This window comes from Vicugna pacos, chromosome 11, assembly GCF_048564905.1.
Source record: "Vicugna pacos chromosome 11, VicPac4, whole genome shotgun sequence".
In the NCBI taxonomy this organism is placed as follows: domain Eukaryota; kingdom Metazoa; phylum Chordata; class Mammalia; order Artiodactyla; family Camelidae; genus Vicugna; species Vicugna pacos.
This window is the reverse complement of record NC_132997.1, coordinates 75,389,893-75,403,476: the sequence shown is the minus strand read 5'-3', so window position 1 is coordinate 75,403,476 and position 13,584 is coordinate 75,389,893. Positions and strand designations below refer to the sequence as shown.

The following is a 13,584-nucleotide window of genomic DNA, read 5'->3' as shown; positions in this document are numbered from 1 at the left end:
CAGGGTGAATTGCAGCTGAAAGAGGTAAAAGACAATGAACTCTCTCTAAAGAAGAGTAACTCGGGAAGCCTAAAGTCAAGAGATGACACAAAAACAAAGGTGTTAGAGAAGTATGAAACCTCTGGTACCTACAGTTACAGCAAACTTGAAACATACCCCAACTTCTAGCCCAAATCTTCACACCAAAGTTATATTTATCTTAGTTTCATCTCCCAATTCAGCATATTGGTTTTCAGCAAAAATCACAAAGTTTACAAAGAGTGGTGGGTATAGCTCAGTGGTAGAGTGCATGCTTAGCATGCACAAGGTCCTGGGTTCAATCCCCAGTGCCTTAGTTAAATTAAAAAAAAAAGCCCCCAAAACCCAAATTACACCCCCCCAAAAAAACAAAATTAGTTTACCAAAAGGCAAGAAAAAATACAGTTAATACAGTCTGAAAAAACAAAGCAAGCATCAAAACTAGATTCAGATATGACACAGATGTTGGAATTATTAGATAGGGATTTTAAAACTATGATTAATATGTTAAGGGCTCTAATGTAAAAAGTATACAACATGCAAGAATAGGTGAGTAATAACCAGAGAGATGGACTCTACCAAAGAATCAAAAGGAAATACTAAAAACCAAAAATACTATAACAAAAGTGAAGAATGCCTTTGGCAGGCTCACAAATATACTGGACACATCAAAGAAATTAATGAGCTTATGGATAAGTCAATAGAAATTCCCCAACTGAAAGGAAGAATGAAAATAACAGAATATGTAAGAACTGTGGGACAGTTTCAAAGTGTGTACCATACACACGATCATTATACACCTGAAGGAGGAGAAAGAGAGAATAGAGCACAAGAATAATGAAATAATAATGGCTTGAAATAATTCAAGTATTGAAGTAATATTGGCTGAAAACTTTCCGAAATTAGTGATGCACACAAAACCAAAGGTCCTGGAAACTCAGAGAATACCAATCAGGGTAAATACCAAGAAAACTACACCTAGGAATATTTTATTCAAACTAGAGAAAACCAAAGAAAAAGAGAAAACCTTGAAAGAAGCCAAGGGAAAACAACACTACTTATAGGGGACGAGGATATGAAGTACAGTAATACAGAGCAAAATAAACGAAGATATGATATCTCATAAGAAACCATGCAAGCATGAAGAGCATTGAGTGAAACAAAGTTGAAAGAAAAAAACTCACCAAAGTAGAGTTTTATATCCAGCAAAATTGTGCTTGAAATGTGAAGGGGAAATAAAGATTTTCTCAGACAAAAAAAAAAAAAAATCCTGAGGAAATATAATTGCTTGCTAAGAAAGGAAATAAAATGTATGCATAATGTTCAGTTAAAACCAGAGAAAAAGGAAAAAAGAAGCCAAAAAAAGAAAGCAAAGAACAAATGCATGAAATAGAAAATACTTACATAGTAAATATTAACCCCAACTGTATCCATCATCACTTTTAATATTTTTTACTGAAGTATAGTTGATTTACAATGTCTTGCTAGTTTCTGGTACTCCTGACCTTATATGAGGTATTCTGGAAACTAGCTTTTCCATCCTATGGCTTCTCCTTGGAGATTCTTTCATTCATTTAGCAATGGAGAAAGAGATTATAAGGAAAAATATGACTTCCTAATTTCTGCTCGGAAGTGATACATATCTCCAACCAATTCAGCCTAAGGGGACACATTACTTCTGCTCACATTGCTTTGACCTGTTTAGTAATATCTGCGCCGCCCGCCCCCCCGCCCCATGTGACAGGGGCAGAATTATAATGGGTTCCGGCTGGACAGCTGCTTCTTGGCAACATCTCTGCATTATGGAAAGCGAGCACAAAATTTTGGTGGTCAGTAAACTGTCTCTGCCCTGTCCAGAGGAGCAAGCCCAGGTGAACGTGGGGCATACCTCATGTACCTACCCCCATCAAGGATTGCAGTCTAGATTGGCTGTTGTTGATTCCGTCAAATAGTAGTTTTTATATATATTTATGTCTTGGATTTTGAGTCATCTATGACAGGAAGGTAATTCTGATCTATTCCATGATGGCTGGAATAGGAAGTACTACTTCACTTGATTTTATCCCAGAATTTCTGAAACCTGTTTGACCATGTAGCCCCTTTTCTTCATATAACAATTACTGATAAAAAAACTTTGAAAGACATTTTTGCAAGAAAAAGGGTTAAGTTATACCACCTCCATTCCTTTACTTATCTCCCCAAGTTTTTGCTTTTGTTATTATTTTCGTTTTGTTTTTATTTTGTTGTAGTTTTGTTTTCTTGAGAAGTTTGAGTTTAGCTCAGTATTGTTTATGTGGTCAGGATAGTTGAAGTAGGCAAGACTAAAGGAAGTTGAAAAGCAGTTGTACTTGATGATAGGACAAACAAAATAAGCACAGTGGTCTGTGTAGCTCTCACACTCGGCAAAGTGGAATACAGAGGGAAGTTTTTGGTGTCTGTCTCCTAGTACCTTCTTGGTCTCTGGTTTCCTAGTTACTATATCTCTTTGGGCCACAGTTTATAGTCTGCAAAACAGGGAGTGTCCATGAGGGTTAAATGAGACACCATATGTAAAATAGCTAGCAAATAAGAAGAAACTTAACACATATATGGCTCTTCCCTTCCCCTTTCTCCTTTCTGTGTTCTCCTAGTAATTATAGTTAAGTTAGTTGTGCTATTCTGCTACAATGACAATTATGTGAAAAGAGGTCAGGGAAAGGATGCAAACACTGAATTTAAATAAATATTGCACATAGATGGTTAGATTCCAGTAACTTAGACCTTGCCATTCCTATTATTGATGACCCACAATTAGATTGACCATGAAACTAATGGCTTAGCTTCAACCTCTTCACTTGCATTGGTTCCTAGGAGTGCTGGGCACTGCTGAGAACTGTAGGATGTTCTAAGTGGTGAAGGGGAAGCATTGCTGTGTACAGTTCTGGTAAATGCCTAAAGAGCTCTCAGAAAAAAAGGGACTTGGAAAAAGTTTCTGGGAGTTTCTTGTGATTTATTTCATAATTCTAAATATTTACTTTTGTATCTGATTTTGTATTTTGTACTTTTGATTTCTTTTTCTTAAAGAAGATCCCACAAACTGTTAACATTTCAAACTTAAACACACAGATCCACTCCTGCCCACACTTTTGGTGCCATCAACTGCTGCTACTCTGAAAATTCACAGAGGTGCCCTCCCCAGAGCTCACTCTGATAACTGGAGCTGCAGATGGATTTCCTATCCCTCTCCTTCCCTGTTCCCCTGGAGCTCTCCTCAGCACTGCTAGAATCAAGGACCAGCTGTTTGAGCTCCTGCCAAGACACAGTGTCTCTCCACATACTCTGTTTCACTGGGGAGAATGAAGGCTCAGGACCCAAAGTGTGCAAGGAATTAGGAGAGAGAAAAGTTCAAGAAAATGGGGCTCTTGGGACACTACTTGAGCCTCTGGCCACCCTTTTGGCTCATTGTGGGTTAGATTATACAGGCACTCATGCTTTCATTAAATATATTTTTTGAGCCACCCATTATGTGCCTGAGGGATTGCCCACAACCCTGACCTTTACTTGTATAATTTTTTAGTGATAACATTTTTTCAGAGTACAAACTCTTTGAAATTCTTGAACCACAACCCTTTAGTCAGCTGTGTGATTCCTGTATGGATTATACAGGAACTGGTTTAAGAAAGCCAAAGAAACATCTATTTTTTTGTAGGATCTTTTTTTTTTTAGCAATGTTCATTTCATCCAAACTTTACCTGCTCAAAGTAGTTCTGAATGCAAGATAGGAAGTTTGATTCATAGCAAAGAAGATCAAGATTAATGTAGCTGCAGAAAGAAAACCTAAAGTCAAGTGTGAAGAAGAATGTGCTCAGTGGGAACCCAGAGTGAGGCCTTTTGATGGGGGCAGGGAGGGGGGCGGCAAAAACAATTTATAAAGCTTTGGAGAGACTCGAGTCAGCCTCTCCATTGTTTGGCTTCAAGGTGTCAGAATAGGTTTTATAGGTCAACAGGGTTGTTCTAATGATTATCCAGGCTTCTCCCCCATTCCGTGGGGAAGGCCCCGAGTTTTATGGAATTACCTGCCCAGTCAGCAGGGTGGGTGTTAGAATTCTGAGCCGACTGCCCCTCCTCCCTGGAAGCAGCAGGCAGCAAAATAGGCCCGGAAATTCCTGAGCATTGGGAAGCCAGCACTAATGCAATTACCTGAAATAAAAGAAGGGGTCAGATAATAAGGGGCAAAGGTTTTTCCTTTTAAAGCAAAGAGCCAGGTAAACAAAACCAGCTGCCCCTGGAGCCAACAAACTCTCCTCATTAAATTTTTTAAGAGGCTAATGGGCATAAGTGGCTAATTGTAGTACAAAATCTAGGGGTCTGGAGAAAAGGGGAAGGGGGATCAGGATTGAAACCTGACTGGCAGAGACTGAAAGGAGATGGGCCCTCCTTCTAACTGGCCAGAATTAAAGTAAGAGTAAGATGATTTCACTGGGGGTCTCTAACTCTAATATTTCTGTCAGTAGCTCTGTGATATGGGCTTGAAAATCTCAACTAGGACAGTTTTAAGTTTATATTCTAGTGGACTAGGATCTGGAATAAGTTTTTAAAATAACTAATTATGGGAGATTTTATGTGGAATTACCATGGAAAAGTCTGAAAGGGACTACGGCAAAATGTTAGCAGCGCATCTCCCTAGGTGCTGGGCTTATCAGTGATTTTTCATTTTCATAATTTAATTTCGTTCATGTGCATTTTCTAATTTGTCTATAATGAGCACTTATTCCTTTTATAATAAACGGATAAAGGGCAAAATTTTAAATAAGATGAAAGATGTTAAACTAGAAGTCAAATTTAAAACTAAGGAGAGCAAGAGTTGGTGAATGAATTGGTAAGTATTTCCACTTACTTTGTATGCTCTGCCATCTTTGCCACTTCCCCAGATGTGTGTGTGAGACGGCCTGCCAGTCTAGAGGCCAGCAGAGGAAGGAATGATGGTTGCTGGTGCTGAGCCAGACAGGCTGTTTGTCCACACACAAAGGTTTCATGCTCATTGCATTTGTAGTAAGGGTCACCAGAAAGGTTATTTCTGCACAGCCTCTCCTGGCTTCATCTTTTAGTTGAACTCAGCCACTTATGCTGTGATCCTAAAGAAGCTGAAATTCAAGAAAGCTTGGAGGAGGACTATGATTTACCTAAAAGTATCAGTCCAAGTATTTCTAGAACCAACCATTCTGCCGGGGTTTATTTGGAAGTTGCTGAGAAGTACCTTTAATTGGTGAATTTCCTTCTTTTCTTTTTCCTTCCTTCCTCTGATTCATTTGGTCTTCTGATGCCTTTATAGCCATTACTAAACTACTTAACTCTTGAGGCGAGATTGGATGGTAGCAAAGAATCATCTTCCCAGTGAGAAAGACAGAGGAAAGCAGAGAGAGTTGCCCCCAGGACACTGGACTGTCAGCTGGAATCCAGTCCTACTTTCTTTTACCCAGTCTTGGTTAGAATCACCATCTTTATCATTTTTAACAATTTAATCTTACTAAATGATATATTGAGCCTTTTACAAGGACAGCCACTATCAGAGAACTGAAGCTGTATAACAGGCAGGAGTTTGTCAAATAACCACAGATTGTTGACATTGATTGTTTTCTTAGAAGCTCCACTTTTATGAAGGGTAAGTGCAGCAAACTAATTGTCCAGGGATATGCAAGAAAAAGGCTCAGGTATCTATCAACTCATACCTATGGTTAAATTATTCCCTCTCTTAAAAAGAATACTAAATTGTAGAGGGCCAAAGTTCTTATTTCCATAGTACAATATAAATGTGGGTTTATGTTTGCAAATGAAAGTTGCTGAAACTTCTCAGTATAATATGATGATTCCTCTGACTCCAAATGTGAGTCTCACTTAGACTGAAATTTTTGAGAAGACGCTGTGATGGTCAGCCTCGAGAAGGAAGGGCCAAAGATAGAAACAATGCCTACAGCCATGTTTGAGAAACATTTTAGAGGATCTTGTATCTTTGATAACTTTTCTTACCCTCTTAGAGAGCTCATCTACAGCCATAGCTTCATCCATTACTTACAAACTGAAGAAAATATCCAGGTCAGCGTTTTCTTTCTCAACTTTTCTCTGTACCTACTTCTCACATCTCCAACTATCTGTTATATATTCTCTCTTTGATGTTCTATGTGTCTTTGATACCTCAGACAGAATCTTTTCTCTCCTTTGACAAACCTAAAACCAAGTCTGACTAGCCTACATGTCCTTGACACCAACGTTCTCTGAGACATTCTTTCTCATAAATTCATAGTCATCATTGACTCCCTTCCCATCTCTCTTACACTCTACAGAAGCTTTATTTTAATAGTTCTTTCTTCACAAGGTCTCACTTTTACTTTTTCCGTGACCTCCCTTACTAAGACCCAGACTCCTTCTTGCCTGCACTGTTGAGATAAGATAACCTTGTCACACTGGTTTCCTGCCTGGAGCTCTCCCCTCTCCAGTCTAATTCACAGCCCACAGGAATAGCCTGAGACCAACTGAGAATGATTGAATCCAGCTTGTTAGGTTAAAAGTGGGGCCAGGAATAGGCTTTAAAAAGCTTAAGCCAAAGTTTTTACTGGAATTCCTCTCCCATGTATCACATGAAGGAGGAATTGGACTATTCCTGGGTCCTAGAAAACAGCCACTGAGTGGACAGTAAGAGGGAGCCAATTTTAGACCCATAGTAGAAGAGCCTTTCCTGGATTCGAGCTGTGGTATGATGGAAAAGTATCAGGAATGTGTGAGAGTGGGTTCCCTGTCCTAGATAATCACCTCTCAGAGGTGTAGTAGCAAGCTTACATGCTTTAGATCACGTGACCATGAGGTCTTTTCAAACTCTAAACTTTTACAGCTTAATCACAGCCTTCTCCATCTCTCCCTCTGCCTCTCACCTACTGGGAATTGAGCCTGTTCTTTCTGCTTCATGCTTCCCTCATTCCAAATCCTACAGCAGATGAACATACTGTCCTCCAGACAGATGCTCCCCTGCTTACCCCATACTATGGCTTTTTAGTCTAGGTTGCTGCCACTTTGGGTGCTTAAGTCACCTGGAAGGTAGATTTGGTTATTAAATACCTTTTATGTGCTGAGTTCCATGTCCAGTATTTTTCCTGATTTTATTAGTACAGTAACCCTGTGAAAATAGTATCAGTTTGGAGGTTCTTTTTTAACAAGTTTTAAAGAAGGGGAAACCCAGTATCATATAGGTCGTGAGTGGCAGAGATGGGATTGAACCAAGGTTTTCTAACTACAAGTTTTGTGTGCTTGAGAAAAGAGACAAAAGAGAGGAGAAAAGTGAAGTCCCCTTAAGCCTGGGCTTTGGATTGTGTGGGATAGGAAACGTGTTCACAGAGAAGCCTATATATTGAAAAAGTATATGTGGCATTTTTATCTCAGTGAACATTAAACTATATGTGTTGCCAGCAAAACTTATAAACTCTGATGTTTAAAATAGCTACTAGGAGCTAACAAAGAAAAAAGAAGAAACTAGTATATTTGATTAAAATATAAAAAACCACTAATTACAGTACATTTTTATCATATATCTTGCAATATAGTAACAAATATTCATGTCCTTCAATGTGTATTTGATTAGCATTGCATGAATTATTTTTAATTTTAATACTGCAGTGTTTTCATATTCCTAGCTTTCAGGTAGTATGCTGTCTAACCACAACTTTAAAAAAATCAGAGTTACTAATAGTGAAGCACTAATAGGAAGAGATTGTGAGGTAATGGACACAGACATGCCCAACTCTGTGTGTTGCACATGATAAATGTTTATTGGATCTGAGTCTAGCATCTGTACCAGAAATGAGGTGAAAGTCATATCATTAGTTTATTTTATTCCCTAATATAACTTAACTACCAGTATTTTCAACAGCATGTACCCTTTGACTCAGCAATTTCACTTTTAGAATTTTGTGCACACACATTAGTCAGTTCCCTATCATTTATGACCCCATCTCTGTGAGCTGAAAATTAGAGAAATCAGAAAAGAGCTAAGAGTTGTTGAATGGCTACCGTGTGCCAGACACTTTAGGTTTATCTGCTTAATCTTCAATCAACCCTAAGATGTAGATATGTTACCTCTCTTTTAAGTATAAGAAAACTGAGGCCCATAAAGGCCAAACATCTTGCCCAAGATCATATAGGTAGTAAATGCCTGATTTGGAATTTGAACTCAAATATCTCTGGCTCCAAAACCCAAACTCTTTCCAGTATAGCAATGATTTAAACATTGGATTCTATGGAAACGTGTTAGGTGGTGATGGGAGGCCAAGGGGAAGGCTGTGTGGGAGGAACGCATCTCCCACCCTCACTTCAACCAGAGAACCTGCTTTACAATTTTACCAGAATTTTAACCATTTCACTATATCTATTTCACCACATCTATCACTACTGGTATGGGAATTTAAAAAGAATTTTCACATAGAGCTATAATATATACTGATAGGTTTGCATATTACTAAAAATGACATAATCTATCATTATCCATCAGCCAAGGAGACCTGAATGGGTTGGAGAAGGCACCCAGGAGTCATAAGCATTGATTTAAATTAAACTGATTCAATTCAGAATTTTACAAAGATGGGATCTGGGAGTTTGGAGATAATGAAGGTCACCTCATACTGGGCTTAGTCTTCAGAGAAAGTATTCACACAGAGTGTCCCTGCAAGTCTGGATGGACCTGTTTTGGTTAAATGTTAACAACAATAATTTGACGTTTCACTTAAGCTACCTAGCAAAACCTGGAATACCACCACACTAATGAATGCCAAATTTGTTGCCTTTTTTGGAGAGGACACCTGGACTTGAATCTGTATAACTTAATTATTGGTTTACTCATTTATTCTGGAGGTGGAGGGAGGCTGACTATAAGGTATTTTGCCCAGGGAAGTGAGCTGGAGATGAAACCTTTGAGACCCACTCACTGCATTAAATCAGATTTTTGTGATTGCTGTTTTCTTATTTAAAGGTGTGGAAACCTGTCAAAATTTTTGTGTATTCTTTCAAACTTCTCACATACCTTTATTACTTTAAGGTGGGAGTAGGGATGGTATGAGAGGGATACTAAATGACTTTCCCTAGGAGGGAAAGAAAGTAAACTTTTCCCCATTACCCAATTTGTGTTATACAGTTCCTTTCAGTCCCTAAAGAGCAGTAAATGCAGTTTCATGTGAGAAGGTTGAAAAAAAATCACACTATTAGCCCACAAATGTAGGTGAAAATGAAGAAGATAAAAAAATACATTACTTGTTTGAAAAGTACCCAGAGTAAAATCTTTTTAGGATGTAAAAGCCGAAGTGAACCCTGGGCTGTTTCCTCAGTCAACAGAGACCTCTGGCTCAAGAAGTGTACTTGTAGTCTCCTGCTCCAGATTTTATCTGATTCTTATTTTATTTTTATTCCAGTTGCTACATTGATGGCCGGGTGGTCAAGGTGATGGACTTCCTGAAAACTCGTCTGTTAGACACACTCTCTGACCAGATTAGGAAAATTCAGAAAGTGAGTAAAAAGTCTCCTGGGAAAAAGAGGAGTTTGGGGTTAAGGCAAGGAAAAGGTCACAGAGTTCCAGCTGGATGTTGGTACTGTGGGTAGAAAGTAGCACAGTCTAGATGTGCACGGCTGAGAGTCACCTCTCACAGCTGATGGTTGTTGTTTATTGTTTTATAGACTGAGAAGAGTTCGAATGTGCCATATCCAACCATAAAAACATCTCTATTTTAATAACATATTTTGTAATAATTGGTTTCTAAGTTGAGAGTTTCTTAAGGAAAGAATAGGTTACTTTCTTTTTGCAGGGGTTTATTTTGGGTTCGTTGAAGGAGAAAATGATTACATTCATTCAGTGGCATTCTAGTCTGAGGAATTGGCAGTTCTGAGCCACATTTGCACTATGCCTCAGCATCTTATATCAGCCAAGTAACATCTTATTTTTGTAGAGATATGGGGAAAACCAGATTAAATTAGGTGATTACAGGTAGGTCCTATTAGCATGACACCTGTGGTAATAACTCAGACTTGAGTACAAAGTCACCAGAAGCTGCTCCTAAGGTCTCCAGTCTTACTTCTGATATTCTGATTTAGTTTGTCTGGAGTAGATCCCGGACATCTCTATTCTTAACAGTCATTTTTCAAGTGATTCCACCCCATGCAGATCACATTTTTAATTGATCTGAGTTGTGAGGATCTTATGTCTACAGTTTCCATCTGCCTTTACAAAATGGTGATATCACATCTTTAGTTGCCTGGTTAGGTCCTTTTCCAAGGAATGACAACCTTTTGAACACTCAACTTTCTCTTGAACAGTTTAAACAAACCTTTGAAGAAAAATAGAAACAGGTAAGCCCCCATCAGTATGGGATAAATGAATAAATGAATGTCTCATCATAAAATTAGCTGTGAAACAAAATCCTATCTGAAGCACTCAGAGAAAAGCACTTTTGATTGCTAAAGTGGAAGTCTGTACATTTTTTGCATCCATACCGACATCATACTCAGATTACAAATAGCCTTTTGAGTCTTTAAAGACTGGGAGGCCTCAGGACTTCTGCATTTCTGCATCCCAGTCTGATCCCTCTAGGGATCAGGTGCATTGACCACACCCTTTCTGTCATTATCTACTACTAGGCAAAGCCTAAGAGAACTAAATGATTTTTGAAATATCTCTGCCATGTAAAAATTCTCAGCAAAATACTAGCAAACTGAATTAAACAATACATAAAGAAGATTATACACTATGATCAAGTTGGATTCATCCTAGGGACACAAGGATGGTTCAACATATGCAAATCAAACAATGTGATACACCACATCAACAAAAGAAAGGAGAAAAATCACATGATCACCCCAATAGATGCAGAAAAAGCATTTGATAAAATTCAACATCCATTCATGATAAAAACTTTTACTAAGATGGATATAGAGGGAAATAACTTGACATAATAAAAGCTATTTATGACAAACCCACAGCCAACATAATACTCAACAATGAAAAGTTGAAAGCCTTCACACTAGAATTTGGAACAAGACAAGGACCACTTCTATTCAACATAGTTTTGGAAGTCCTAACCATAGCAGTCAGGCAAGAAAAAGAAATAAAAGGTATCCAAATTGGAAGAGAAGAGGTAAAATTATCACTATATGCAGATGACATGATACTGTATACAGAAAACCCTAAAGCCTCCACACAAAAACTGCAAGAGCTGATAAGTGAATTCAGCAAGGTAACAAGATACAAAATTAACATACAGAAATCAGTTGCATTTCTTTACACTAACAATGAAATCAGAAAAGGAAAGTAAAATAAAAACAAAAACAATCCTTTTTAAAATCATATCAAAAAAATAAAATACTTAGGAATAAACCTGACCAAGGAGGTAAAAGACTTATACACAGAGAATTACAAAACACTGATTAAGGAAATTAAAAATGACTTAAGGAAACAGAAAGATATCCCATGCTCTTGGTTTGGAAGAATCAATATTGTTAAAATGGCCATACTACCCAGAGCAATCTACTGATTTAATGAGACACCTATCAAATTGCCTAGGACATTTTTCACAGAACTAGAACAAATGATCCTAATATTTATATGGAATCACAAAAGACCCAGAATTGACAAGCAATACTGAAGAAAAAGAATGAAGCTGGAGGAATAACTCCCCCAGACTTCAGACAATACTAGAGACCTATAGTAATCAAAACAGCTTGGTATTGGCACAAAAAACAAACATATGGACCAGTGGAACAGAACAGAGAGCCCAGAAATAAACCCACATACCTATGGTCAATTAATCTTTGATGCAGGCAAGAATGTACAATGGAGGAAAGACAGCTTCTTGATCAAGTGGTGTTGGAAAAGTTGGACAGCAACATGTAAATCAATGAAGTTAGAACACTCCCTCACACCATACACAAAAATAAACTTAAAGTGGCTTAAATATTTAAACATAAGACAAGACACTATAAATCTCCTAGAAAAAAACATAGGCAAAACATTTTCTGACATAAATCTTAGCAATGTTCTTCTAGGGCAGTCTACCAGGGTGATAGAAATAAAAGCAAAAATAAACAAATGGAACCAAATTAAACTTACAAGCTTTGCACAGCAAAGGAAACCATAAACAGAATGAAAAGACAACCTACAGAATAGGATAAAATATTTACAAACGATGTGATTGGCAAGGACTTAAATTCCAGAATATACAACTGCTCATACAACTCAATAATAAAAAAATAAACAACCCAATCAAAAAATGGGCAGAAAACCAAACAAACATTTCTCCAAGGAAGACATGCAAATGGCCAATAGGCACATGAAAAAATGTTTGATATCACTAATTAACAGAGAAATACAAATCAAAACTACAGTGAGGTATCACCAGTCAGAACAGACATCATTAAAAAGTCCACAAACAGTAAATGCTGGAGAGAGTGTGGAGAAAAGGGAACCCTCCTACACTGTTGACAGAAATGTAGTTTGATGCAGCCATTATGGAAAACAGTATGGAGATTCCTCAAAAAACTAAAAATAGACTTACTATATGATCCAGCAATCCTACTCCTGGGCATATATCTGGAGGAAACTCTAATTCAAAAAGATATATGCACCCCAGTGTTCATAGCAGCAGTATTTACAATAGCCAAGCCATGAAAGCAACCTAAATGTCCACCAACAGATGACTGGATAAAGAAATTATGTGTGAATATATACATACATACACACAATGGAATATTATTCAACCATAACAAAAGAATAAAATAATGCCAATGCCATTTGCAACAACCTGGATGGACTTGGAGATCATCATACTAAGTGAAGTAAGCAAGAGAAAGAAAAATACCATATAATATCACTATCAGTGCAATCTAAAAAAAAAAAACACAAATGAACTTATTTACAAAATAGAAGCAGACCCAGACACAGAAAACAAACTTATGGTTACCAGTGGGGAAGAGGGAGTGTGGAGGGATAAACTGGGAGTTCAGGATTTGCAGATACTAACTACTATATATAAAATAGATAAACAGCAAGGTCCTACTATATAGCATAGGGAACTATATTCAATACCTTATAATAGCCTATAATGAAAAAGAATATAAAAATGAATATATATGTATAACTAAATCACTCTGCTGTATACCAGAAATAGCACAACATTGTAAACTGTCTATAATTTAATTTAAAAAAATCTGCCAGTCTTTGTTTGACATTCATTTAGTTTTTAATATTTAAATGTTTAATATTTACCAAGCTCTTAGCAAGTACCAGGCCAAGTGTTAGGTGCTGAGGATTCAAAATGGAGTAAGACACAGTCTCTGCCCTCAAGGAACTCACAGTTTCAAGGTTTAATACTTACTTTGAACAGGTTGAAAAACATTACCTAATGTAGTAGAACGTCAACCTTTTGAACACTATAATTTTGGTTTTTTTTTTTACAATATCATACTTTAAAAAAAATTTTTTATTGAATTACGGTCAGTTTACCATGTGTCATTTTCTGGTGTACAGCATAATTTTTCAGTCATACATGAATATACATACAT

At 37.4% G+C, this 13,584-nt stretch overlaps 1 protein-coding gene across 2 annotated transcripts in view; it reads left to right on the top strand.

The window, feature by feature from the left end:
• HPSE2 (heparanase 2 (inactive)) overlaps positions 1-13,584 on the top strand; it is a 569,659-nt gene that overhangs the window by 418,771 nt on the left and 137,304 nt on the right. For both annotated transcript variants that reach the window (XM_006210536.4, XM_015244637.3), the window contains exon 7: positions 9,447-9,540. In XM_006210536.4, coding sequence (XP_006210598.1) covers positions 9,447-9,540 — 94 coding nt within the window. The remainder of the gene's footprint in view (positions 1-9,446; positions 9,541-13,584) is intronic.